At 37.4% G+C, this 26,729-nt stretch overlaps 1 protein-coding gene across 2 annotated transcripts in view; it reads right to left on the bottom strand.

Moving 5' to 3' along the window:
* Window positions 1-26,729, bottom strand: part of FZD3 (frizzled class receptor 3) — a 90,419-nt gene that overhangs the window by 2,677 nt on the left and 61,013 nt on the right. For both annotated transcript variants that reach the window (XM_081237868.1, XM_081237869.1), the window contains 2 exons: window positions 10,025-10,173; window positions 5,270-5,503 (listed from right to left, as the gene is read on the bottom strand). In XM_081237868.1, coding sequence (XP_081093994.1) covers window positions 5,270-5,503; window positions 10,025-10,173 — 383 coding nt within the window. The remainder of the gene's footprint in view (window positions 1-5,269; window positions 5,504-10,024; window positions 10,174-26,729) is intronic.

Here is a 26,729-nt window from a genome sequence, read left to right as displayed (position 1 = left end):
ATCACAGAGTTTAAAAATTAAGTCCTTGGGCTTCCCTGGTGGCGCAGTGGTTGAGAGTCCGCCTGCCGATGCAGGAGACACGGGTTCGTGCCCCGATCCAGGAAGATCCTATATGCCGCGGAGTGGCTGGGCCCATGAGCCATGGCCGCTGAGCCTGCGCGTCTGGAGCCTGTGCTCCGCAACGGGAGAGGCCACAACAATGAGAGGCCCACATACTGCAAAAAAAGTCCTTTAAAATTATAAAAGAAAGCATGTCTTTTTTCCAAGTTTGCATAAAGCAAAAAAGAACATTTAAGAATAAAAAGCTACATTTAAAATTTTTTTTTTTTTTTTTTTTTGCGGTACGTGGGCCTCTCACTGTTGTGGCCTCTCCCGTTGCGGAGCACAGGCTCCGGATGCGCAGGCTCAGCGGCCATGGCTCACGGGCCCAGCTGCTCCGCGGCATATGGGATCCTCCCGGACCGGGGCACGAACCCGTATCCCCTGCATCGGCAGGCGGACTCTCAACCACTGCGCCACCAGGGAGGCCCTAAAATATTTTTTAAATTCCTCATGTTAATGGAATGGATAAAAGAGCATTTAATTCTTATTTATTAAAATAATTCACATTCAGAATACAAAGGTTTTAACTTTGGTTTGCAAGTTTTGGTAAAATAATTACAATGTTTGCAAATGAAAATATTTCATAATAAGCCTGTTATTCTAGTTAATAATTATTTTACATAATAATCATTGCCCTAAACTGAGTGAAAGATTTCTCCAAATATGATTTGCCAGCCAATATGGAGACCTTTCACCTCTCAATGACTTCATAAGTATCTACTTCAAAGAAATATGGCAAATGAAAAAGAGCAAAATATGACGCAGTGTTCTAGGAATGATATCAAGGTAATTAAAAATATGTGAGTATTTTCTAAAATGAAATCTTTGAGTTTAATTTAAGGAATAAGACTAAAAGAATACTTCTTTTCATAGAAAAAATTGAGTTCTTATGTCTAATTATTTAAGTGAAATATATGGCTATCCACAAAATTCTAGAATATGAACCACCTGCCCATGGATAATTAGGACTCAACTACATAGTAAAATGTCACCTATTTACCAAACTAACCACTCTTTCTCAAACCTCCACCTACCTACTCATCCACTTCCTTTTTTTTTTTTTTTTTTTGCGGTATGCGGTCCTCACTGTTGTGGCCTTTCCCGTTGCGGAGCACAGGCTCCAGACACGCAGGCTCAGCGGCCATGGCTCACGGGCCCAGCTGCTCCGCGGCATGTGGGATCTTCCTGGACCAGGGCACGAACCCGTGTCCCCTGCATCGACAGGCAGACTCTCAACCACTGCGCCACCAGGGAAGCCCTCCACTTCCTTTTTTACATCCTCTCATCTAACTACCAATTACTTATTCCTTGAAGTTGACATACATGTGGAAGTATATTTACCCAAGTCTATTTTATTTTACGTAGCACTGAGATCAGTAATTATCCATCAAGGAGTCTGGACTAGAGTGAGTACTGAGAAGCAGGAATGTGTGTATACGTGTGATCTCATAGCCAAGATACCATGAAATGATGAGAAAACCATGGCCAAAATACAGTGTTCACGTGTAAACTTAAAAACTGATGCAGAAAGAAATCGCCATGAGATGGCATGACCACATTATTTCTAAAGTTGTTTGATAGATTTATTTGTCTCCTAATAGGCACCGGGCTAGATACTGTAGGGGAATATACAAATGTCTGTCACCAAGTTCACATCCTCCAGAAACTGCAAACTTAGCCAAGGAAAAACAACTGTATTGAAAATAGGTCCCACCGAAAGAATGATTAAAATGCAATTAATTAACTGCCATGGATATGGGAATCAAGCAGGCCTTAAAGGATGAGTATGATTTTAATTAATCAGAGAGAAGAAAGGCCATTACAGGAGGTCATAGTCTATCCCCTAGTTTCCATGACACTATACTTTCATAGATTCCTTCATATGTCTAAAAGCACTTTCTCTGAATCACATGCTAGGCTATTCTTATTGTATTATTATTACTTTTTTTTAAAGGCACTTAATTTTTTTTTTTAATTTTTAAATTTTTTGGCTGCTTTGGTCTTCATTGCTGCACGTGGGCTTTCTCTAGTTGTGGTGAGTGGGGGCTACTCTTCGTTGCGGTGCGCGGGCTTCTCATTGCAGTGGCTTCTCTTGTTGCGGAGCACAGGCTCTAGGCGTGCAAGCTCAGTAGTTGTGGCTCGCAGGCTCTAGAGCGCAGCCTCAGTAGTTGTGGTGCATGGGCTTAGCTGCTCTGTGGCATGTGGGATCTTCCAGGACCAGGGATCAAACCCGTGTCCCCTGCATTGGCAGGCGGATTCTTAACCACTGTGCCACCAGGGAAGTCCTTGTATTATTATGATTACTGTATTTACCAAGGTCTTGTTCTTGGTCTGTTCTTTTTTTTTTTAAGATTCAAGGAATTCTATCTCACAATTTTAATTACCAACTACCTTATATTAAAGATTATAAACTTTCTTATCTAAACTCCCATTCCATTCAGATTACTGATGCTGAAATCCCCCTATATTTAATTGCTTTCAGAAATTCTCTACTCAATATGAACTTATCTTGTATTACCTACCATTCACTCACCCTACTTATCTCCTCTGAGATATTCTCATGGGCCAATCTGATCTTCTCCTTTTCTGAAGTTCTATAACATTGATCATCTCTAATACTTACTGTTTTAATTATATGCTGGCTTGCACTATTTTTTAATTGGTTCTTATGTATATGTCCTATCTTTCTCATAAGGTTATATTCTTCTAGAGCAGAGAAATTATACTTTAGCTTTCTTCTATATATCTCTTTATATACAGAATGCCACATGCATAGAGCTGTACTCTAACTGTTCATTCCTTATTGAAAAGGATAAGGCTAATAATGTCAAACAGCAAATAATGCTGAGAGTTCAGTTCACGGAGGGTGGTGTCGACAAAACGTACTCTGGAAGATTCTCTGATTTCCTCCCTCTTTATGAGTGTCTTAAGTTAAGACCTCTAAATTACTCTAGAAACTTCCCAACTGGGCTTACTGACAATCTCCTCTCCTATGCTGTTGTCCAAGTGATCTTCCTAAAATACAAATCTGATTTTATCACCCCAATGCTCAAAGTCTTCTAATAGTTTCTCATTGCTGTAAGGGAAAAACCCCCAAACTTCCCAGCATGTTTCATCTCCTACAGTTGCCCTGGTTGCCCATGTACTTGTACATGATTTTATCGTACCCATTAAAGTATATTACTACCGACTGTTTACTCTTCTGTCTTCCATCTCTGTGTCCCTAGCACTTAGAAGAATGCTTTTTATTTACGAGTGCTGAATGGAAGGAAAAGGCAGGAAAGAGAAGATCTTTGAATGTGATTAAAAAACAGGTCATTGGTGATGTTAGAAGTGGTTAAGAAGGTGAAAAAGACTAGAAATACAAGGAATGAAGGATGCAATTGGTAGAACGGAAATATTCAAACTATTCATTTCAAAAATCTGGCAAGGAAAAGAAAAAGAAATGGATAAAAGATAGAAAATATATGATAGTCAAAGAAAGGCTGCTTCTTTTTAAAACATAGGTTAGCTGACCAAGTTAGAAGGCAAAAGAAAGCAAGTTGAGAGGACAAACCAGAAGGACTAAAAAGACAGTAAGTATAGGAATCATATCCTATACTAGGAGGACAGGGAACACTGAGAGAAAGGCTGGAATGAGACTGGAAGGATACAGGACAGCTGTAGAAGCAGAGATGTTTCAAAGTGAACAAAGAATTGCAGGCATTATAATTTTCATGCTTTCAGTTTCCCAAACTAGAAATATTAAAAGAAAAAATCTTTGGCGCATTCCTTCTCTCCAATAGCTTTTAATCCATCTCCAACTCCTATCACTTCATTTCTTCTTTTTAAATATCCTTCAGATCAGCTCTTCCTCTCTTGCCACTGCCACTGTTCTTCCATAAGCCTTCATCATCTCTCAGCTGAATTAATGCAAGGCTCCGAAGAAGTTTCTAATTCTAGTGTCTCCACCATCAAATTTAACAGGAAAGCACATCCAGCCCACTCTCAAACATTCTCTGTCAAGCTTTTTCCCATCCCCTTCCCCACCAGAATTAATCACCCCCTCGTCCAAGCTACTAAACAGGGGTTGGCCAACTATGGTCTGCCAGTCAAATGACGCCCCTTGCTATTTTTGTAAATAGTTTTACTGGAACACAGCCATTCCCATTTTTGTTTGTTTGTTTGTTTGTTTGTTTGTTTGTTTTTGCGGTACGCGGGCCTCCCACTGTTGTGGCCTCTCCTGTTGCGGAGCGCAGGCTCCGGACGTGCAGGCTCAGCGGCCATGGCTCGCGGGCCTAGCCGCTCCGCGGCATGTGGGCTCTTCCCGGACCGGGGCACGAACCCGTGTCCCCTGCATCGGCAGGCGGACTCTCAACGACTGCGCCACCAGGGAAGCCCCCATTCCCATTTTGACTACATATTGTCCATGGCTGCTTTCGTGCTACAACAGCAGAAATGAATAGTTGCCAACAAAGACCATATGACCCACAAAGACTAAAGTTATTTATTATGTGGCTCTTTATAGAAAAAGTTTGCCAACCTCTGGACTATACCATTACATTTGCATTTTACTTTAATTATTAACTTATAATAATGATAATAAAAGTTGATATCAGGCACTTACTGAGATGGGCACTGTTCCAAACAATTAGGTACATTATCTCATTTATTTTTTATAACATTGCTAAACGGGCAAATATTATTACTATTTCCATTTTACAGATGAGGAAACTGAGGCTTATCATTCCAGACTCCATGCTTTTAACCACAACACGAATAATGACTACACTATCTTTCTTGAGCTTATTAAGAACAAAGATCACGCCTAAATCATCTTTGTATTCCCAGAGCCTAGCCCAATGCCTGACATGGTAGGTATTCCATAACTGTTTGCCAAATTAATCTTACTAAAATAACCACTTTTATCCTGCCTTCTCCCTGTTCAGTAATACCCGTCAATGACTCCATATTGCTTGCTGCATCAAGTCTAAACTCTAAACTCCTCTGACTGGCATTAAGTCTGACCATAATCTGGGACAACTGTACCTAGGAAAGTTCAAAAACGTTAATAATCAACTTCTTTTTCAGAATTGGCTACTCTTCCAATAGTAGTAGTCACATTGGCTACTCGCCGTATGACTCTAATTCAGCACACGAAATAAACTAAGTTACCAATAAAACTCACCTGCCATCACGGGATCTGTGGAGGCTGCCATGGTAGCTGCTCACTTTGCTGTGGACACTCCCTGCTTTGCTTCTCTGATCATCCACCATGGCCAGCTGAGTTGAAGAAGCATGTGTGGATGTTCCTTGAGTGGAAGTTCCTCTTGATTTTCTTATAATAGGAGTATTTGGATCCCTCAGGAGGGACTGAGCAAAATCAGGTTCCTGGAGTACCTGTCGGCTCTCATTCACTATCCTAGACAACAAAATACTAAGTTTAAGATACAGACTAACATCTTTACTTTTTTGACAAACTGATGTTATTCTTGAAATTAATTCCTTCCCAAATAATGTCTTTAGGACAGATATAAGGTAACACTGTTGACCAAAGAGAGAATATAACAAAAATCTGTGTCAATCTGTTCCCAAAAGTGGTATGATAGAAAGAGGTTCGTATTAGAATAAGGAAATCAGGATTTTAGTTCCAACTCTGTCAATAAATATGTAATCTTAGACAAGTCACTATCCCCTTTTCTTAATTTTCCTCATCTATAAAATGAAGGTATACAATTTCATCATTTCTAAAAAGTCCCTTTCAGCTAAAGAAATTTATCATTCTCAAGGACACTGAAATATTACAAAGGTACTACTATAAAGTAGAAATACTATTTTCTTGCATGGTTTATGGAAGTAGTGGAGGCCTCATCATGGCATAGACACATTTTTTAATTTGTAAGAGCAGTTGTTTTAAGGTATCAAGTTGACTTTATGACAGAGCATTTGTCTAGTGCTGGAATAAACATGAATGATCATAACTAGAACAAAACATATGAAAAATTAATTTAAGCAAACATACAATTAAGTCCCAGACCCATTAAAGGCTTAGGAAAAAAGAATTAAGGGGATGAATTATGTCCAGAGCAAAAGTTTCTAACTGCTATGAAAGGGTTAAAAGCAGACAGATATTCATGATGATGAACAAAGTGGTAATTAATAAAAGAGCCAGGGGGCTTCCCTGGTGGCGCAGTGGTTAAGAATCTGCCTGCCAATGCAGGGGACACGGGTTCGTGTCCCGGTCCGGGAAGATCCCGCATGCCACGGAGCAGCTGGGCCCGTGAGCCATGGCCACTGAGCCTGCGCGTCCGGAGCCTGTGCTCCTCAATGGGAGAGGCCACAACAGTGAGAGGCCCCCGTACCGCAGAAAAAAAAAAAAAAAAAAAAAAGAGCCAATTAAATAGTTGCAAAGGTCAGTGTATCAGTTTGTGTAAATAATGACTATGAGAATCATACATAAAGTTAAAATTAGACAATTTCATTAAAAAAACCCTCCAACATGTAAAGATTGGATCATAAATTGAGAAAGTGCATATATTCTAAGTTTTCGAATTAGAAAAAGATCATTGCTGTTATTGCCGTTGTTGTTTTAGTGCTGTGGTAGAAGGGCTGAAAGAAGACTAATATTTGTTGAGTACCTGCATTGTGCCAGGTATTTTACATACACTCTCCTTTAATCTTTCTTAATAATGTTTTTATTATAGAGATTAAGTCCTAAAAAGATATTAGATATCCATTAAGAATAAATATTGTGATCCCCATTTTACAGATGAAGAAACTGAGGTTCTAAGGGATTAAAGGACTTTCCAAAAGTCATACAACAAAACAGCAGTTGGGGGTGGGAGGGAGGGAGATGCAAGAGGGAAGAGATATGGGAACATATGTATATGTATAATCATATAATTATGATTCACTTTGTTATAAAGCAGAAACTTTGACACATCACTGTAAAGCAATTATACTCTAATAAAGATGTTTAAAAAAAACAAAAAACAGCAGTTGGGGATCAAACTTAAGTTTAAATGGCTTCAAAGACAATCATAAAGTAATGATAAAACATAATGTTTATGTATATGATAAAAACAAAATGTCGGGCTTCCCTGGTGGCGCAGTGGTTGGGAGTCCGCCTGCTGATGCAGGGGACACGGGTTCGTGCCCTGGCCCGGGAAGATCCCACATGTTGCGGAGCGGCTGGGCCCGTGAGCCATGGCCGCTGGGCCTGCGCGTCCGGAGCCTGTGCTCCACAACAGGAGAGGCCACAACAATGAGAGGCCCGCGTACCACAAAAAAAAAAAAAAAAAAAAAATGTCAAAAACTAAATAAAGAACAACTCAAAGATAGTTAAAACAACATTTGTTCTTGTGTTATCAATGGCCCTATTCATATATACATACATCCTAAGTCACTCTGGATTGCTGAATTTGTTTTCTAAACTTATTTTTAAAAATCGGTTCAAACTGATTCCGGTCATTCCAAAAATTTAATCCACCTTCAAATGGTGAAGGTCTGCCCCCTCATTTTACAAATAAGAAAACAGAGGTCCAGAGAAATTAAGTGCTGTGACCCAGATAATTCCAAAAGAAGATTTCTAAAAATATTTCAATCAGTGTCAGAAATATTAGCATAAGCACAGTCTTAAATGTGGCTTCACTCAGAGGAAGAACACTAATTTGACTGGCATAATTTTAGAAGCCAGTCTTTTGACACAGTATAAGAGGGGTTAAGAGCAGACTAGAGGCTAGAGTCAGACTGCTTGGGTGTGAATCTCAATTCTGCCATTCACTAGCTATTAAACCTTGGTTCTATGCCTCAGTTTCTTATCTGTAAAATGACAATCTCCCTCACAAGGTTGTTTAGAGGATTAAATGATTTAATAATATATAAAATGCTTGGGACAGTGCTTGGAGTATTAAGTGTGCTCAATTAATTGGTAATCATTATTATGATTATTCCATAGTCATTTCTCAAAGGCTCAACCAGACAAATGCTAGAAATGGCTGTAGGGTGCCCACACTCTTGAGGAGTGGTAGGTACTCTAGCCCAGAGCACAGTCCCAGCTTGGAGGGTCACAATGACTTTGTTGGGTTGTGGCGGGGGGGGGGGGTCCATGGTTCCAGAAAACCAAATGGAAGGGTTCTTGGGAGTTCTAACCAGTTTCAAAAGGATTCTGACCCAACCAGGATCCCCCAAATAACTAGGAAGATTCCCCAAAAGGGTAGCTTGGGCTTAGCTCCATCTGGAGTTTCTAATACCACAGAATTGTTGTATTACAGAATTGTTTGTGTATGGTCCAGAGATGACCAGGAATGTTTAATTCAAACCCTCAGAATTATGTTTTACTGTGATTAAAACATATTTAAAATTTTTTTTAAATATACAGATAAATCCCCCAAGGAAGGATGTTCCACAAAAAGCAAGGACTTGGCCTGTTTTGTATGCTACTGAATCCTTGGCATCCCAATATAGTTCAAAGCACACAGTAAACATTCATTAAAGACTTTCTCAAAGGATGAATTCTTAGGAAATACATTTTTGTTGTTGAATTCATCTTTCCCCTTCTTTCCTTCTCTGCCCTATGAAACTGTATTTAAAGGGGAAATGCATTATCTGATATTACTAGCAGTAGTCTCAGATATGGTAATAAGAAATGTACACTTCTGGGCTTCCCTGGTGGCGCAGTGGTTGAGAGTCCGCCTGCCGACGCAGGGGACACGGGTTCGTGCCCCGGTCCGGGAAGATCCCACATGCCACAGAGCGGCTGGGCCCGTGAGCCATGGCCGCTGAGCCTGCACGTCCGGAGCCTGGGCTCCGCAAGGGGAGAGGCCACAGCGGTGAGAGGCCCGCGTACCACAAAAAAAAAAAAAAAAAAAAGAAATGTACACTTTAAAACTGTGATTTTTAAAAATCTCAATCTAATCCATGTAACAGAAGCTGCTAATTACTGGTATTTTAGAAAATACAGATCCTGCTAATGCAGTACTTTAAGTTGTATTTAAAAAGTACATTAACCCATACAAGACACAATAACATTTTAAATATAATCTTAAGAGTTTTATAGACTATCCCACCAAATCCATTTTCCATGGAACTTAGGTTAAGTAAAATCATATGAATATAGACTCCACTAACTTAGAATTTGTGATAATTCAAATACAGTATACATATAAGACTTATACTTAGTAAACACTTTGAAGTCATTTGTTCCTTTGTGAATACTGCAGGGTCTTTTGTTTTGTTTTGTTTTATTAATTATGGGGTCAAAAAATTCAAGATTCCTCAAATATGCCCTGAGAAGACTGCTTTGGCAAATCTTATATTTTACCATGACACTCTAATATGCAATGTGGCCAACTATGAATTAAAATAATTTCTTTAACATATTCCATTTTATTTACTAATATCATTTTACTATTTTGGCTTTAACGTGTACTGCATGAGAATGGAATAACATGCTATCTCTTTAAATAATTTATGGTACAACCTGGAAGAATGATGGACAGTTGGAAATGGAAGTCTAATCTAATACCTATGTGACTTCAGCCAAGGCCCTTAACCTTGTGCCTCAGTTTTCTCATCTGTAACACTGAGATGATAATACACACCTCAGAGAAGTGTCAAGAAGATCAAATAAGAATATATATAAAATCATTAATTTGTTTTTAATTTTAAGAAGATTATAATTTGGATTTTTAAAGATAAAGATTGGTCTTCCCTCAAATATTCTGAATTAGTAAGGAATAGACCTTAAGCCTGGTTCTACTTGGCTATCTTTTCTGAATAAGTTTTTAACTGTGATTTGAGGTTTAATCATAACTGGTGGAAGCTGAGGTTACAATCTTTTTGGAATACTTCCTCCAAATCCAAATTATTTTAACACAGGAAACACAAAAATATTGCGTAAATGTGAAGTTTGTGAACACCATGATAATTTACTTCAACTTACTCTTTTTTCCTACGACCATGAAAAAAACTGGCCCATTCAAAGCATGTCTTTTTGCTTCCAACCCAAAAAATGGAAGGAATACCAACTATGAGAGCCATCAGGTATTTCATCAGAAAGACAATCAGGTCTGGACGACTCATTTGAGTAACCTACAAGAAGGGAAAGAAAAATATCTTACACACATAAATAGAATTTTCTATTAAAGGCCATTATAAAATCTTTTAAATAAAATAAATAGTAAAATAATTCTACAAGTCTGATATTTTCACTTACACAGTTCTATAGTTAATTTTCTTGTTATATGGAAAAGACACACTACTGAAAATTTGACAACAAATTTATGTTCTATATTTTGAGTTCTATAGTCTTCTTATTAGCTCATATTGGATACCTTCTAAGGAAAAAGATTACTAATATAGAAAATAAACCATGAATAGGAATAGAGGCTTAAATAATACCTATATTCTTCTTGGCCAATTTCACTCATCCTATCATTGGTCATCACGATATACAATTAGGAAAGTGTTAATCTTTCCCCCCCATTTTATTAATTTCTGTTTTTATATTTAATATGCTCTTCCTTCTACCTACTTTCATGTTTACTTTGCTGGCTGTTTTCAAGCTTCTTCTTTAACCTATGAGTGAGTTTTTTTGTTTCTATTCAGATGAGTTTTTTTAAAAGTTCTCTTTATTGTTGATTTCAAGTTTAGTTACTGTGGTCATAGAATGTGGTCTATTTGATTCTGGTTACCTTAAATTTTGGGGACTTCTTTTGTGATTTAGGACCCAGTCCATTTTTTAAAGTATTCCTCGTGTGCTCAAAAATAACGCTTACTCTCTATTTGTTGGGTACAAAATTTTCTATATGTATTAGATCAACTTTATTAGTTGTGTTGTTCAAATCTTCTGTACAGGCATCCTCAGAAATATTGTAAGTCTAGTTCCAGACCACCACAATAAAGCAAATACCACAATAATGTGAGTCATGGGGATAATTTTGTTTCCCAGTGCATATAAAAGTTATGTTTACACTATAATGTAGTTGAATAAGTATGTAATATTTACTCATAAGTGTCTAAATAACAATCTTCATACATTAATTAAAAAATACTTTATTGCTAAAAAATGCCAACCATCATTGAGCCTTCAACGAGTCGTACTCTTTTTGTGTGGAGAGTCTCGCCTCGATGTTGAAGGCTGCTGACTGATCAGGGTGGTGGGTGCTGAAGGCTGGGTGGCCGTGACAATTTCTTAAAATAAGACCACAGTGAAGTGTACCTCATCCATTGCCTCTTCCTTTCATGAACAATTTCTCTGTAGCAGGCAATGCTGTTTGAAAGCATTTTACCCAAAGTAGAACTTCTTTCAAAACTGGAGTCAATCCTCTCAAACCCTGCCACTTCTTTACCAACTAAGTTTATATAATATTCTAAATCCTCTGTTGTCATTTCAACAAGATCTTCACAGCATCTTCACCAGAAGTAGATTCTACCTTGAGAAATCAGTTTGTTCATGCTCACCCATAAAAAGCAACTCCTCATCCATTAAAGTTTTATCATGAGATTGTAGCAATTTAGTCACATCTTTAAGGCTGCACTTCTAATTCTAGTTCTCTTGCTACTTCCACCACATCTGCAGTTACTTCCTCCACTGAAGTCTTAAAGCCCTCCAAGTCATCCATGAGGGCTTTCAAACTGTTAATGTTGATATTTTGGCCTCTTCCCATGAATCATGGATGTTCTTAATGGCATCAAGAATGGTGAATCCTTTCCAGAAGGTTTCAATTGACTTTGCCCAGGTCCATCAGAGGAATCACTATCTATGGCAGCTATAGCCTCAAACAGTGTAATTTCTTATGGGAATTCCCTGGTGGTCCAGTGGCTAGAACTTGGTGCTTTCACCAGAGTGGCCTGGGTTCAATCCCTGGTAGGGGAACTAAGATCCCACAAGCTGAGCAACACGTGGCAAAAAAAAAAAAAAAAAATTATTTCTTAAATAATAAAGACTTGAAAGTTGAAATTACTCCTTGATCTGTGGGCTGCAGAGTGGATGTTGGGTAGGCAGGCATGAAAATAACATTATTCTTGTCCATCTCCATCAGAGTGCTTGGGTGACCAGATGCATTGTCAATAAGCAGTAACATTTTCAAAGGAATCTTTTCTTTTCTGAGCAGTAGATCTCAACAGTGGGCTTCAGTAAACCATGTTGTAAACAGTTGTGCTGTCATCCAGACTTTGCTTTTCCATTTAGAGAGCACAGGCAGAGTAGATTTAGCATAATTCAGAATGGTAAAGGAACATTAGCTTCAACTTAAAAGTCACCAGCAACATTAGCCCTTAACAAGAGAGTCACCCTGTCCTTTGAAGCTCTCACGCCAGGCACTGACTTCTCCCCTCTAGCTATGAAAGTCCTGGTGGCATCCTCTTCCAATATAAGACTTTCATCGACATTGAAAATCTGCTGTTCAGTGCAGCCAGCCACCTTCATTAATTTTCTTAGCTAGATCTTTTGGATAACTTGCTGCAGCTTCTACATCAGCACCTGGTGCTTCACCTTGCACTTTTACGTTATAGAGAAGGCCTCTTTCCTTAAATCTCATGAATCAACATCTGCTAGCTTCAAACTTTTCTTCTGTAACTTCCTCATCTCTCGGCCTTCATAGAATTGAAGACAGTTAGGGCCTTGCTCTGGATTAGGCTTTGGTTTAAGGGAATGTTGTGGCTGGTTTGATCTTCTATCCAGACCACTAAAACTTTCTCTATATTAGCAATAAGGCTGTTCCACTTTCTTATCATTAGTGTGTTCACTGGAATAGCACTTTTAATTTCCTTTGAGTACTTTCCCTTTGCATTCACAACTTGGCTAACTGGTTCAAGAGGCCTAACTTTTCGCCTTTTTCGACTTTCAACATGCCTTCCTCACTAAGCTTAATCATTTCTAGCTTTTCATTTCAAGTGAGAGATGTGCAACTCTCCCTTTCACTTGAACCCTTACAGACCACTGTTAAGGTTAGTTGGCCTGATTTCAATATTGTTGTGTCTAAGCTAATAGGGAGGTCCAAGGAGAGCCTTTTATATGCACATGGAAACCAAAAAATTTGTGGGACTTGCTTTATTGTGATATTTGCTTTATTGCAGTGGTCCGGAACCAAACCTGCAAAATCTCTGAGGTATGTCTGTAATGTGAGAATTACCAAAATGTGACACAGAGACAGGAAGTGAGCAAATGCGGTTGGAAAAATGGTACCAACAGACTTGCTCAACACAGGGTTGCCACAAACCTTCAATTTGTAAAAAATGCATTATTTGCAAAGCACAATAAAGCGAAGTGTGATAAAATGAGGTACACATGTTTTCTTGACTAGTCTTCTGTTTACCTATCCATTTTAATAGAGGTATGCTAAACTGTGGGCTCATCAGTAATCCTGTCACTTTTCACTTTCAAGCCTATGTTAGGTGTTACAGAAACGCTCTAGCTGCACAAGTTACTTTCTAGTGCTCCTCACCTGTAACAGTATTTCATGTGACATAAACATTGCCACATCAGCTTTTTACTTCATCATACCAGCACATCTTCAAGGTGTATCTTTTCCTATTTACCAATGTATTTCTTTCAAGTCTGTTTGGGTTATACTGCTGCTTTTAAACAATATATAGTTTACTCGTTCTAAAGTATAAACTCCATGAGGAGTTTTTTTTCCCCAATGGTTTTACCCCCAGAGCCTAGACCAGTGTCTGGCACATAGTTAAGTGCCCAATAAATACTCACATACATTTACAATATATACTTATACTTCGTTTTATGAGAAAAAAATTACATTGAAAATTATTCAGCACTGCTAGAGACTGGTTCAAGATGGCAGAGTAGAAGGACGTGCACTCACTCCCTCTTGCGAGAGCACTGGAATCACAACTAACTGCTGAACGATCATCGACAGGAAGAAACTGGAAATCACCAAAAAAGATACCCCACATCCAAAGACAAAGGAGAAGCCACAATGAGATGGTAGGAGGGGCGCAATCACAATAAAATCAAATCCCATAACTGCTGGGTGGGTGACTCACAAACTGGAGAACACTTATACCACAGAAGTCCACCCACTGGAGTGAAGGCTCTGAGCCCCACATCAGGCTTCCCAACCTGGGGAACTGGCAACGGGAGGAGGAATTCCTAAAGAATCAGACTTTGAAGGCTAGCAGGATTTGATTGCAGGACTGCGACAGGACTGGGACAAACAGAGACTCCACTCTTGGAGGGTACACACAAAGTGGTGTGTGCATCGGGACCCAGGGGAAGGAGCAGTGACCCCAGGGGAGACTGAACTAGACCTACCTGTTAATGTTGGAGGGTCTCCTGCAGAGGCAGGGGGTGGCTGTGTCTCACCACGAGTACAAGGACATTGACAGCAGAAGTTCTGGGAAGTGCTCCTTGACGTGAACCCTCCCAGAGTCCGCCATTAGCCCCACCAAAGAGCCAGGTATGCTCCAGTGTTGGGTCGCCTCAGGCGAAACAACCAACAAGGAGGGAACCCAGCCCACCCATCAGGAGACAAGAGGATTAACGTTTTACTGAGCTATGCCCACCAGAGCAACACCTAGCTCTACCCACCACCAGTCCCTCCCATCAGGAAAGTTGCACAAGCCTCTTAGATACCCTCATCCACCAGAGGGCAGACAGCAGAAGCAAGAAGAATTACAATCCTGCAGCCTGTGGAACAAAAATCACATTCACAGAAAGATAGACAAGATAAAAAGGCAGAGGGCTATGTACAAGATGAAGGAACAAGATAAAACCCCAGAAAAACAACTAAATGAAGTGGAGATACGAAAACTCCCAGAATAAAGAATTCAGAATAATGATACTGAAGATGATCCAGGACCTCGGAAAAAGAATGGAGGCAAAGATCGAGAAGATGCAAGAAATGTTTAATAAAGACCTAGAAGAATGAAAGAACAAACACCTCGAAGAATTAAAAAACAAACAAACAGAGATGAACAATACAATAACTGAAATTAAAAATACACTACAAGGAATCAATAGCAGAATAACTGAGGCAGAAGAATGGATAAGTGACCTGGAAGACAGAATGGTGGAATTCACTCCTGTGGAACAGAATAAAGAAAAAAAAAATGAAAAGAAATGAAGACAGCCTAAGACACTTCTGGGGCAACATTAAATGCAACAACATTCGCATTATAGGGGTCCCAGAAGGAGAAGAGAGAGAGAAAGGACCCGAGAAAATAGTTGAAGAGATTATAGTTGAAAACGTCCCTAACATGGGAAAGGAAATAGCCACCCAAATCCAGGAAGCACAGAGAGTACCAGGCAGGATAAACCCAAGGAGAAACACACTGAGACACACAGTAATCAAACTGATAAAAATTAAAGACAAAGAAAAATTACTGAAAGCAACAAGGGAAAAACAACAAATAACATACAAGGGAACTCCCATAAGGTTAACAGCTGATTTCTCAGCAGAAACTCTACAAGCAAGAAAGGAGTGGCATGATATACTTAAAGTGATGAAAGGGAAGAAACTACAACCAAGATTAAGCTACCCGGCAAGGATCTCATTCAGATTCAAGGGAGAAATCAAAAGCTTTACAGACAAGCAAAAGCTAAGAGAATTCAGCATCAAGACCCGTATGTATGCTGTCTACAAGAGACCCACTTCAGACCTAGGGACACATACAGACTGAAAGTGAGGGGACGGAAAAAGATATTCCATGCAAATGGAAATCAAAAGAAAGCTGGAGTAGCAGAACTCATATCAGATAAAATAGACTTTAAAACAAAGAATGTTACAAGAGACAAGGAAGGACACTACATAATGATCAAGGGATCAATCCAAGAAGAAGATATAGCAATTATAAATATATATGCACCCAACATAGGAGCAGCTCAGTACATAAGGCAACTGCTAACAGCTGTAAAAGAGGAAATCAATAGTAACACAATAATAGTGGGGGACTTTAACACCTCACTTACACCAATGGACGGATCATCCAAAATGAAAATAAATAAGGAAACAGAAGCTTTAAATGACACAATAGACCAGACAGATTTAACTGATATTTATAGGACATTCCATCCAAAAACAGCAGATTACACTTTCTTCTCAAGTGCACACAGAACATTCTCCAGGATAGATCACATCCTGGGTCATAAATCAAGCATCAGTAAACTTAAGAAAATTGAAATCATATCAAGCATCTTTTCTGACCACAATGTTATGAGATTAGAAATCAATTACAGGGAAAAAAACATAAAAAACAGAAAAACATGGAGGCTAAACAATATGTTACTAAATAACCAAGAGATCACTGAAAAAATCAAAGAGGAAGTCAAAAAATACCTAGAGACAAATTACAACGTAAACACAATGATCCAAAACCTAAGGGATGCAGCAAAAGCAGTTCTAAGAGGGAAGTTTATAGCAGTACAAGCCTACCTCAAGAAACAAGAAAAATCTCAAATAAACAATCTAAACTTACACCTAAAGGAACTAGAGAAAGAAGAACAAACAAAACCCAAGGTTAGCAGAAGGAAAGAAATCATAAAGATCAGAGCAGAAATAAATGAAATAGAAACAAAGAAAACAGTAGCAAAGATCAATAAAACTAAAAGCTGGTTCTTTGAGAAGATAAACAAAATTGATAAACCATTAGCCAGACTCATCAAGAAAAAGAGGGAGAAGACTCAAATCAATAAAATTAGAAATGAAAAAGGAGAAGTTACATCAGACACCACAGAAATACAAAGCATCCTAAGAGACTACAACAAGCAACTCTATGCCCATAAAATGGACAACCTGGAAGAAACTGACAAATTTTTAGAAAGGTATAACCTTCGAAGACTGAACCAGGAAGAAATAGAGACTATGAGCAGACCAATCACAAGTAATGAAATTGAAACTGTGATTAAAAATCTTCCAACAAACAAAAGTCCAGGACCAGATGGCTTCACAGGTGAATTCTATCAAACATTTAGAGAAGAGCTAACACCCATCCTTCTCAAACTCTTCCAAAAAATTGCAGGGGAAGGAACACTCCCAAACTCATTCTATGAGGCCACCATCACCCTGATACCAAAACCAGACAAAGATACTACAAAAAAAGAAAATTACAGACCAATATCACTGATGAATATAGATGCAAAAATCCTCAACAAAATACTAGCAAACAGAATCCAACAACACATTAAAAGGATCATATACCATGATCAAGTGGGATTTACCCCAGGGATGCAAGGTTTCTTCAATATACACAAATCAATCAATGTGATACACCATATTAACAAACTGAAGAATAAAAACCATATGATTATCTCAACAGATGCAGAAAAAGCTTTTGACAAAATTCAACACCCATTTATGATAAAAACTCTCCAGAAAGGGGGCATAGAGGGAACCTACCTCAACATAATAAGGGCCATATATGACAAACCCACAGCAAACATCATTCTCAAAGGTGAAAAACTGAAAGCATTTCCTCTAAGATCAGGAACAAGACAAGGATGTCCACTCTTCACCACTATTATTCAACATAGTTTTGGAAGTCCTAGCCAGGGAAATCAGAGAAGAAAAAGAAATAAAAGGAATACAAATTGGAAAAGAAGAAGTAAAACTGTCACTGTTTGCAGATGACATGATACTATACATAGAGAATCCTAAAGATGCCACCATAAAACTACTAGAGCTAATCAATGAATTTGGTAAAGTTGCAGGATACAAAATTAATGCACAGAAATCTCTTGCATTCCTATACACTAACGATGAAAAATCTGAAAGAGAAAGTAAGGAAACACTCCCATTTACCACTGCAACAAAAAGAACGAAATACCTAGGAATAAACCTACCTAGGGAGACAAAAGACCTGTATGCAGAAAACTATAAGACACTGATGAAAGAAATTAAAGATGATACAAACAGATGGAGAGATATACCATATTCTTGGATTGGAAGAATCAACATTGTGAAAATGACTATATTACCCAAAGCAATCTACAGATTCAATGCAATCCCTATCAAATTAGTAATGGCATGTTTTACAGAACTAGAACAAAATATCTTAAAATTTGTAGGGAGACACAAAAGACCCCGAAGAGCCAAAGCAGTCTTGAGGGAAAAAAACGGAGCTGGAAGAATCAGACTCCCTGACTTCAGACTATACTACAAAGCTACAGTAATCAAGACAATATGGTACTGGCACAAAAATAGAAACATAGATCAAGGGAACAAGATAGAAAGCCCAGAGATAAACCCACACACCTATGGTCAGCTAATCTATGACAAAGGAGGCAAGGATATACAATAGAGAAAAGACAGTCTCTTCAATAAGTGGTGCTGGGAAAACTGGACAGCTACATGTAAAAGAATGAAATTAGAACATTCTCTAACACCATACACAAAAATAAATCAAAATGGATTAGAGACCTAAATGTAAGACCAGACACTATAAAACTCTTAGAGGAAAACATAGGAAGAACACTCTTTGACATAAATCACAGCAAGATCTTTTTTGATCCACCTCCTAATGGAAATGAAAACAAAATGGAATGGAAATAAAAACAAAAATAAACAAATGGGACCTAATGAAACTTAAAAGCTTTTGCAAAGCAAAGGAAACTACAAACAAGATGAAAAGACAACCCTCAGAATGGGAGAAAATATTTGCAAACAAATCAATGGACAAAGGATTAATCTTCAAAATATATAAACAGCTCATGCAGCTCAATATTAAAAGAAACAAATAACCCAATCCAAAAATGGGCAGAAGACCTAAACAGACATTTCTCCAAAGAAGACATACAGATGGCCAAGAAGCACATGAAAAGCTGCTCAACATCGCTAATTATTAGAGAAATGCAAATCAAAACTACAATGAGGTATCACCTCACACCAGTTAGAATGGGCATCATCAGAAAATCTACAAACAACAAATGCTGGAGAGGGTGTGGAGAAAAGGGAACCCCTGTTGCACTGTTTGTTGGTGGGAAGGTAAATTGATACAGCCACTATGAAGAACAGTATGGAGGTTCCTTAAAAAACTAAAAACAGAATTACCATATGACCCAGCAATCCCACTACTGGGAATATACCCAGAGAAAACCATAATTCAAAAAGACACATGCACCCCAATGTTCATTGCAGCACTATTTACAGTAGCCAGGTCATGGAAACAACTTAAATGCTCATCAACAGATGAACGGATAAAGAAGATGTGGTACATATATACAATAGAATATTACTCAGCCATTAAAAGGAACGAAATTGCGTCATTTGTAGAGATGTGGATGGATCTAGAGACTGCCATACAGAGTAAAGTAAGTCAGAACGAGAAAAACAAATATTGTATATTAATGCATATATGTGGAACCTAGACAAATGGTACAGATGAACCGGTTTGCAGGGCAGAAACAGAGACACAGATATAGAGAACAAATGTATGGACACCAAGGGGGTAAAGCGGCGGGGGGGTGGTGGTGGTGTGATGAATTGGGAGACTGGTATTGGCATATACTAATATGTATAAAATGGAAAACTAATAAGAACCTGCTGTATAAAAAAAATAGAATTCTAGAATTCAAAAAAAACAGTCTAAATGAGCAACAACAGCAAAGGGGACAAGTAAATACAGATTATTTTGCAACCGCTAAAGATTGTAAATATGGAAACTATGTAGCAACTTGGAAAATAGCTTATAGGGTAATGTTACTTGAAGTAACCAGGATACATTTGTATGCAACACCATGATTCAACTATTTTAAATTTTGTTTTCAAAATGAGACAAAAGGAAAACTAAAAACAATATGGTTAGAGAGATTTTGAGGCTTTTTTTTCTTTTTAAAGTTTGCTCTAATGTACTATTTTGTTTGTGCTATAAATAAAAATCAAGGTGGAGTAGTACAAAAAAAATTATTCAGCACCTCCATCTCCTTGAACAAGATTATGCTCCTAGCACATTTTAGCTACCTATACTTCTTGTTATTATTTTCCAGACATTCAGAACCTTTACAAAAAGAACTGGTTCTGTTATTATTATTGTTAATTAACTTTGCCAAAAAGTACACTCGACTCCTATCTTTGGGGTTCTCTTTTCTTCTTGCTAAAGGATGCCCTTTAGAAATTCTTACAGATAGGGTATGCCAGAGATAAATTATTTTAGTCTTTGCCCCAAAATGTCTTTATCCTGTCCTCAATCTTGAATGGTGGTTTAGATGGATAAAGTCATCATCTCTCAGCATTTTAAAGACATTAGTTCATTATCTTCTAGCTTCTATGGTTGCTGTTGAAAAGCTTGTGTAATTGATAACCTTTTGGAGATTTATTTCTTCTCTCTGGTAGCTTTTAAGTTTGTCTCTATCCTTCTGTCTTATAGTTGCAATCAATGTTTCTCATTGTGATTGGTTTTTATTTGTCCTGCTTAGTCTGCAGAGTGTACTTTTAATCTGAGAACTCAAGTTTTCAATTCTGAAAAATTCAAAGACATTAGCGCTTTAGTTATCACTTCTTAGTCATTCTTATGGCCTCCTGTTCTAGAACTCCCGTAAGATGTATATTGAAGTCCCTCAACCTAATTTTTTAAATATCTCTTAATGGCATAATTAGATAATTTTGAGTATTTTATGTCTCTCTGCATTCTGCATTCTGGGTGATCTCTTCAGAACAATTTTCCATTTCACTAATTCGTTCTTCAATCATGTCTACTTTAGAGTTCATTCCATCTATTGACTTAATTCCCATAACTTCATTTCTAAGCTAATTGGTTTTTATATGTCTATTCTTATTTCATTTCTGCTAATTTATCATAATTTCTTATTCCTTTAAAGTGGTTTTTATTATTTATCTTTTGAAGAATCCTAAACATACTTATTTTAAAAATAAGTCCTTAAAAATTTTATTACTTTTATTTCATCTGGGAGTGAATCCATCTTCTGATTGTTTTTATTGGACGTCTTTCTAGGTTTAGCTTTTCTGTTTCATTGTGCTTTGGAATTTTACTTTACAGATCTTGCATGAGAGAGTTCTTCCTCTGTCTTTCTCTCTCCCTCACTCCCTCCATATATCTCACCTGTTTCATTCCTTTTTTGTCTTCACCAGTACCCATGAGGCCCTAGTTAGAAACCAAGTCTAATATTCGTGACTGCACACTCCAGACATTATCAGGTACTGCAGGTTCAGGCACTGAGTCATTGCAGTTTGACCCTCCTACATCTCTAGATAAGTATTTTAAGCATTTTTATACTATATACAGCTTCAGGGAACAGTTGTACCTTTTATACAAACTTCCTTTCAGGAGCAGGAGAGTCCCATTTCTAATTCCTACTTTTAACCAGTGCACCTAGTTCTGGTCCTGACTCCCACGTGACACTTTTACCTCCCTATATCCCATAGAAACTGAATGCCCTAGCCACCTCCAGCAACTTCAGACCTAGATTCTAGTAGCCCCTGTTTTTATCTCTAGTCATCATTTTGCATTTCTATTCTACAAATTAGTTTATTTTGCCTTTTAGGCTGACTGTTTAAAATTTTTTCTTATTACATTTTATCTCTAATTGGCACATGATTATAGTTGGACTGGTAAGTTCAAAACATGGAACTTAAACCACAGTCATAACCTGCAGTTAAGGTGTAATTCCTCTAGGATTTACATAAAAGTCAAACAACAAATATTTATGGATTATCTACTACTCTAAGAATAATGTTATTCAAAAAGTCCCATGAGACTTATAAACAGAAGTAAGGTTTGACTAGTGTTCCCACCAAGCTGATAATCTAGATGAAAATACAAATTAACGAAACCATAGAATAGTTAAGAACTAAAATTAGGAAGAGTCACTAAAAGCATGATCACCTAATCCATGACAAAGAAGGCAAGAATATACAATGGAGAAAAGATAGTCCCTTCAATAAGTGGTGCTGAGAAAACTGGACAGGAAAACACAGGCAGAACACTCTCTGACACAAATAGCAGCAAGATCTTTTTTGATCCACCTCCAAGAGTAATGAAAATAAAAACAAAAATAAACAAATGGGACCTAATTAAACTTAGAAGTGTTTGCACAGCAAAGGAAACCATCAACAAAATGAAAAGAAAACCCACAGAATGGGAGAAAATATTTGCAAACGATGTGACCGACAAGGGATTAATCTCCAAAATATACAAACAGCTCATGCAGCTCAATATATAAAAAAAAAAACCCAATCAAAAAATGGGCAGAAGATCTAAATAGACATTTCTCCAAAGAAGACATACAGATGGCCAAGAGGCACATGAAGACATGCTCAACATCACTAATTATTAAAGAAATGAAAATCAAAACTACAAAGAAGTATCACCTCACACCAGTTAGAATGGCCATCATCAAAAAATCTACAAACAATAAATGCTGGAGAGGGTGTGGAGAAAAGGGAACCCTCCTACACTCTTGGTGGGAATGTAAACTGGTACAGCCACTATGGACAACAGTCTGGAGATTCCTTAAAAAACTAAAAACAGGGGCCTCCCTGGTGGCGCAGTGGTTGAGAGTCCGCCTGCCGATGCAGGGGATACGGGTTCGTGCCCCGGTCTGGGAGGATCCCATATGCCGCGGAGCGGCTGGGCCCGTGAGCCATGGACGCTGGGCCTGCGCATCCGGAGCCTGTGCTCCGCAACGGGAGAGGCCACAACAGTGAGAGGCCCGCATACCGCAAAAAGAAAAAAAAAAAAAAAAAAACTAAAAACAGTGCTATCATATGATCCAGCAACCTCACTCCTGGGCATATATCTGAAGAAAACCATAATTCAAAAGGATATATACACCCCAATGTTCATTGAAGCACTATTTACAATACCCAGGACATGGAAGCAACCTAAATGTCCATCGATGGAGGAATGGATAAAGAAGATGTGGTACATACATACAATGGAATATTACTCAGCCATAAAAAGAGCGAAATAAAGCCATTTGCAGTGACATGGAGGGACCTAGAGATTGTGATACTGAGTGAAGCAAGTCAGACAAAGACAAATATATGATACCGCTTATATGTGGAATCTAAAAAAATGGTACAAAGGAACCTATTTACAAAACAGAAATTGAGTCACAGATGTAGAAAACAAACTTACGGTTACCAAGGGGGAAAGCGGGGGAAGGATAAATTGGGAGACTAGGATTGACATCTACACACTACTATATGTAAAACAGATAACTAATAAGAACCTACTGGGCTTCCCTGGTGGCGCAGTGGTTGAGAGTCTGCCTCCCGATGCAGGGAACACAGGTTCGTGCCCCGGTCCGGAAAGATCCAACATGCCACGGAGCGGCTAGGCCCATGAGCCATGGCTGCTGAGCCTGCACGTCCGGAGCCTGTGCTCCACAAGGGGAGAGGCCACAACAGTGAGAGGCCCGCATACCACACACACACACACACACAAAAGAACCTACTGTATAGCACAGGGAACTCTATTCAACACTCTGTAATGACCTATATGGGAATAGAAACTGAAAAAGAGTTGGATATATGTATAACTGACTCACTTTGCTGTACAGCAGAAACTAACATAATATTGTAAATCAACTATACTTCAATTAAAAAAATAATTAAAAATTAAAAAAAATAATCACTAAAGCAGATCACAAATAACCTTCTCATTAACAAATACAATGGCTTCTTGTTGGCTTGCTTTTTTTTTTTTAAACACTTCTACACAGTATCAGTTATTGATGACCATCTTATACGTTACAAAACTTTCATCTTCCCAGCTTCTACGATACTGCATAGTCGGGTTTAATCTCCTAATCAGGCATTACCCTTTCTTCTTGACCTCCTACTCATGCTCTACTACCCTTTTGTCCCCCACTACCCTCTATATAGGTGTTCTTAAAGTCGCTCCTTAATTCTCTCTCTTTATACTTTCAACTTAACATTTAGACTTAGAAGTGATCTAGTCTTACTCTTTACCTAACAAATTAATTTGCTTTTAATTTAGTTGTTCTATGAATATAATCAGTACAGTGGTTACGATAAAATACAAAGTTGTCCCTTCCATGTTCAAACAGCTCTAGCCATTCTGCCCATCTGTCCTGTCCTACTTCTGCCCTCTGGAGCTACAGAGAATAAAACGAGTCAATTTAATAAGACACCGTTAAAAGAAAGAAAAAACAAAACAAAACACACTAGTATAATAACTGGGAACAAAGAGACAAAAAGACTATCCAGAAAATCCAAGAGAAACTGAAAAACAAAAAGAAACAATCAAAGGATTCAGTAACTAAGTTGGACAAGATTAATATGCAAAAACTGAATGTTTTCCTATATACCACCAATAACCAGAAAAGAAACATAATGAAAACAATTTCATTTATAATATCAACAAAAACTATAAAACACCTAGGAATAAACCTAACAAGAAAGAAAAAGAAAATAATAAAACGCTATCAAAGGACATAGAAAAAAACCGAAGTAAATGGATAAATACTCCATATTTCTATATGAAAATATTCAATGATTTAAAGATGTCAATCCAATTATCCCCCAAACTAATCCTATAAAGTTGATGCAATCCAAAAAGATCAGTAGGATTTTTTCACAGAACATGGAAAGTTAAGTATTTGACAAACATATTTCAAATAAATGGGGAAAAGATAGACTATTTAATAAGTGACGTTGAAATGGCTGGCAGTCTACCTGGAAACAAAACAATTTAGATGCCACCTCACACAATAAAGAAAAATAAAATCTAGACAGATAAAAGCAAATTATAGAAGTATGAAAAGAATGAAGAACATTTTTATAATGGGGGTGCAGAAGGCCCTTTTTAAAGAGTAATATGAAATAAAGAAGTTAAAAAAGGAAAAGATGGACAGTTTTGATCATTAAAAACTTAAAACTTCTGCAGAACAAAAAACCGTAAGTCAAATTAATAGACTAATAGTTAACTAAGAATATTAACCGTGTTATCCATCAATAAAGTAAAAAGAAATGGAAGGAATTAATGAAGATAAAAGAGGAATTAAGTAATTTCAAGACCAAAAAACAAATTAATAAACCCCAAACTTCAATATTTGAAAAAAAATTCTCTAGCCTGATCAAAACAACAAAGGGATGAAAACAGCAAATACACACACACATGCACACACATATATATGCACACACACACAGAGAAATGATAATAAGTAAAAAATTACAAAGAGAACAAAACTAAAATAATCTTAAGAGATTACTTTGCTTAATTCCATTTCAATAAACTTAAAACTTAATGAAAACAAATGACAGAAAAATATTTAAAAAACTGATTCCAGAAGCAAGAACACTGCACCTAACTCAACATATTCTATAAAACAATAAAACTATACATGTCTCATTTATGAACTTGTATGCAAACAGAATTCAACAGCAAATTCAAAGAATAAGTCATGACCAAATAAAGAAATGCAAGGACAGTTCAATATTAGGAAACTGATTTATAAATTCAACACATTGTTGGATCAACAGGAAAATATATATAATCATTTTCACGTATGCCAAAAAGGCGTTTGATAAAATTAAGAATCTATTCTTGGCTTTTAAATACTGTAATAAAATACATACAGATGATGAATAAGCCCTTAAGGTGACAAAATAATTCTATCATGCTTAAAGGGAACACCAAAGGCACTAAATATTTGCATTAAAGTCAGGAATACAAGAACAGTATTTACCACCACTACTCTTTCATTTTTTTCTGGTGAGATTATTTTTTTTTTCTTTTTAAAAATGTTTGTTGGAGCACAGTTACTTTACAATGTTGTATTAGTTTCTACTGCACAGCAGTCAGTCAGCCATATGTATACACATATCCCCTTTTTTGGACTTCCTTCCCATTTAGGTCACCACCACCACTCTTAACCTTGTTTCAACAGTTCTAACAGACTGCAATTAAACAAAAGAAATTAAGGGTATAAAAACTACAAAGAGGGAGATAAAATTATTATTATTATTTATAAATAATAATTTTATTGCTGGAAAAGCTGAGAATAAAGTAAAAACTATTATATATCATAAGCAAGGTCACTAGGTAAAAAGTAAAATACAGACATCATATATACGATCATATATATATATATATATATATCAGTTAGTAGGTAAAAGAAAGAAAAGTCTTCATTTGCCATTGTTACGGGTCCTCCTAAAATTCACATGTTGAAACCCTAACTCCCAGTACCTCAGAATGTGATTTATTAGAGACAGAGCCTTTAAAGAGGTAACTAAGGTTAAATGAGGTTATATGGGTGAGCCCTAAACCAATCTGATTGATGTCCTTATAAGAAGAGGAAATTTGGACACATAGATACCAGGGGTGCACCATGTGAGAAAAGATCATATGAGGAATATTGATAAATAGTTGCTGGCACGGCAAATTTAACTTTTGCTTTTTGAAACTTCCTGGAATTTTTTTTCCCAGATATTTTTCATCTGGGATTGGATGAATCCATGGATGCAGAACCCATGGATATGGAGGGCCAACTGTAAATATAAGTCCACCACCTAAAGAAAAATAGGCAAAAGATATCGATAGCTTGCAGAAAATGAAATCTAAATATAAGAGCTCAGTCTCACTCATAGTTTAAAAAAATTAAAATTACATGCTAATTCTATTTTTTAGCCTATCAGACAGGTAAGATCCAGAAGTCTCATAGGCCATTTTATTAGCAAATGTGTGGTAAAATATACAGTCGACCC

The sequence above is a fragment of the Mesoplodon bidens genome (assembly GCF_964165515.1).
Source record: "Mesoplodon bidens genome assembly, chromosome: 6".
NCBI classification, from domain to species: domain Eukaryota; kingdom Metazoa; phylum Chordata; class Mammalia; order Artiodactyla; family Ziphiidae; genus Mesoplodon; species Mesoplodon bidens.
The sequence above is the reverse complement of the archived record's forward strand: the minus strand, read 5'-3'. Positions and strand labels throughout refer to the sequence as shown.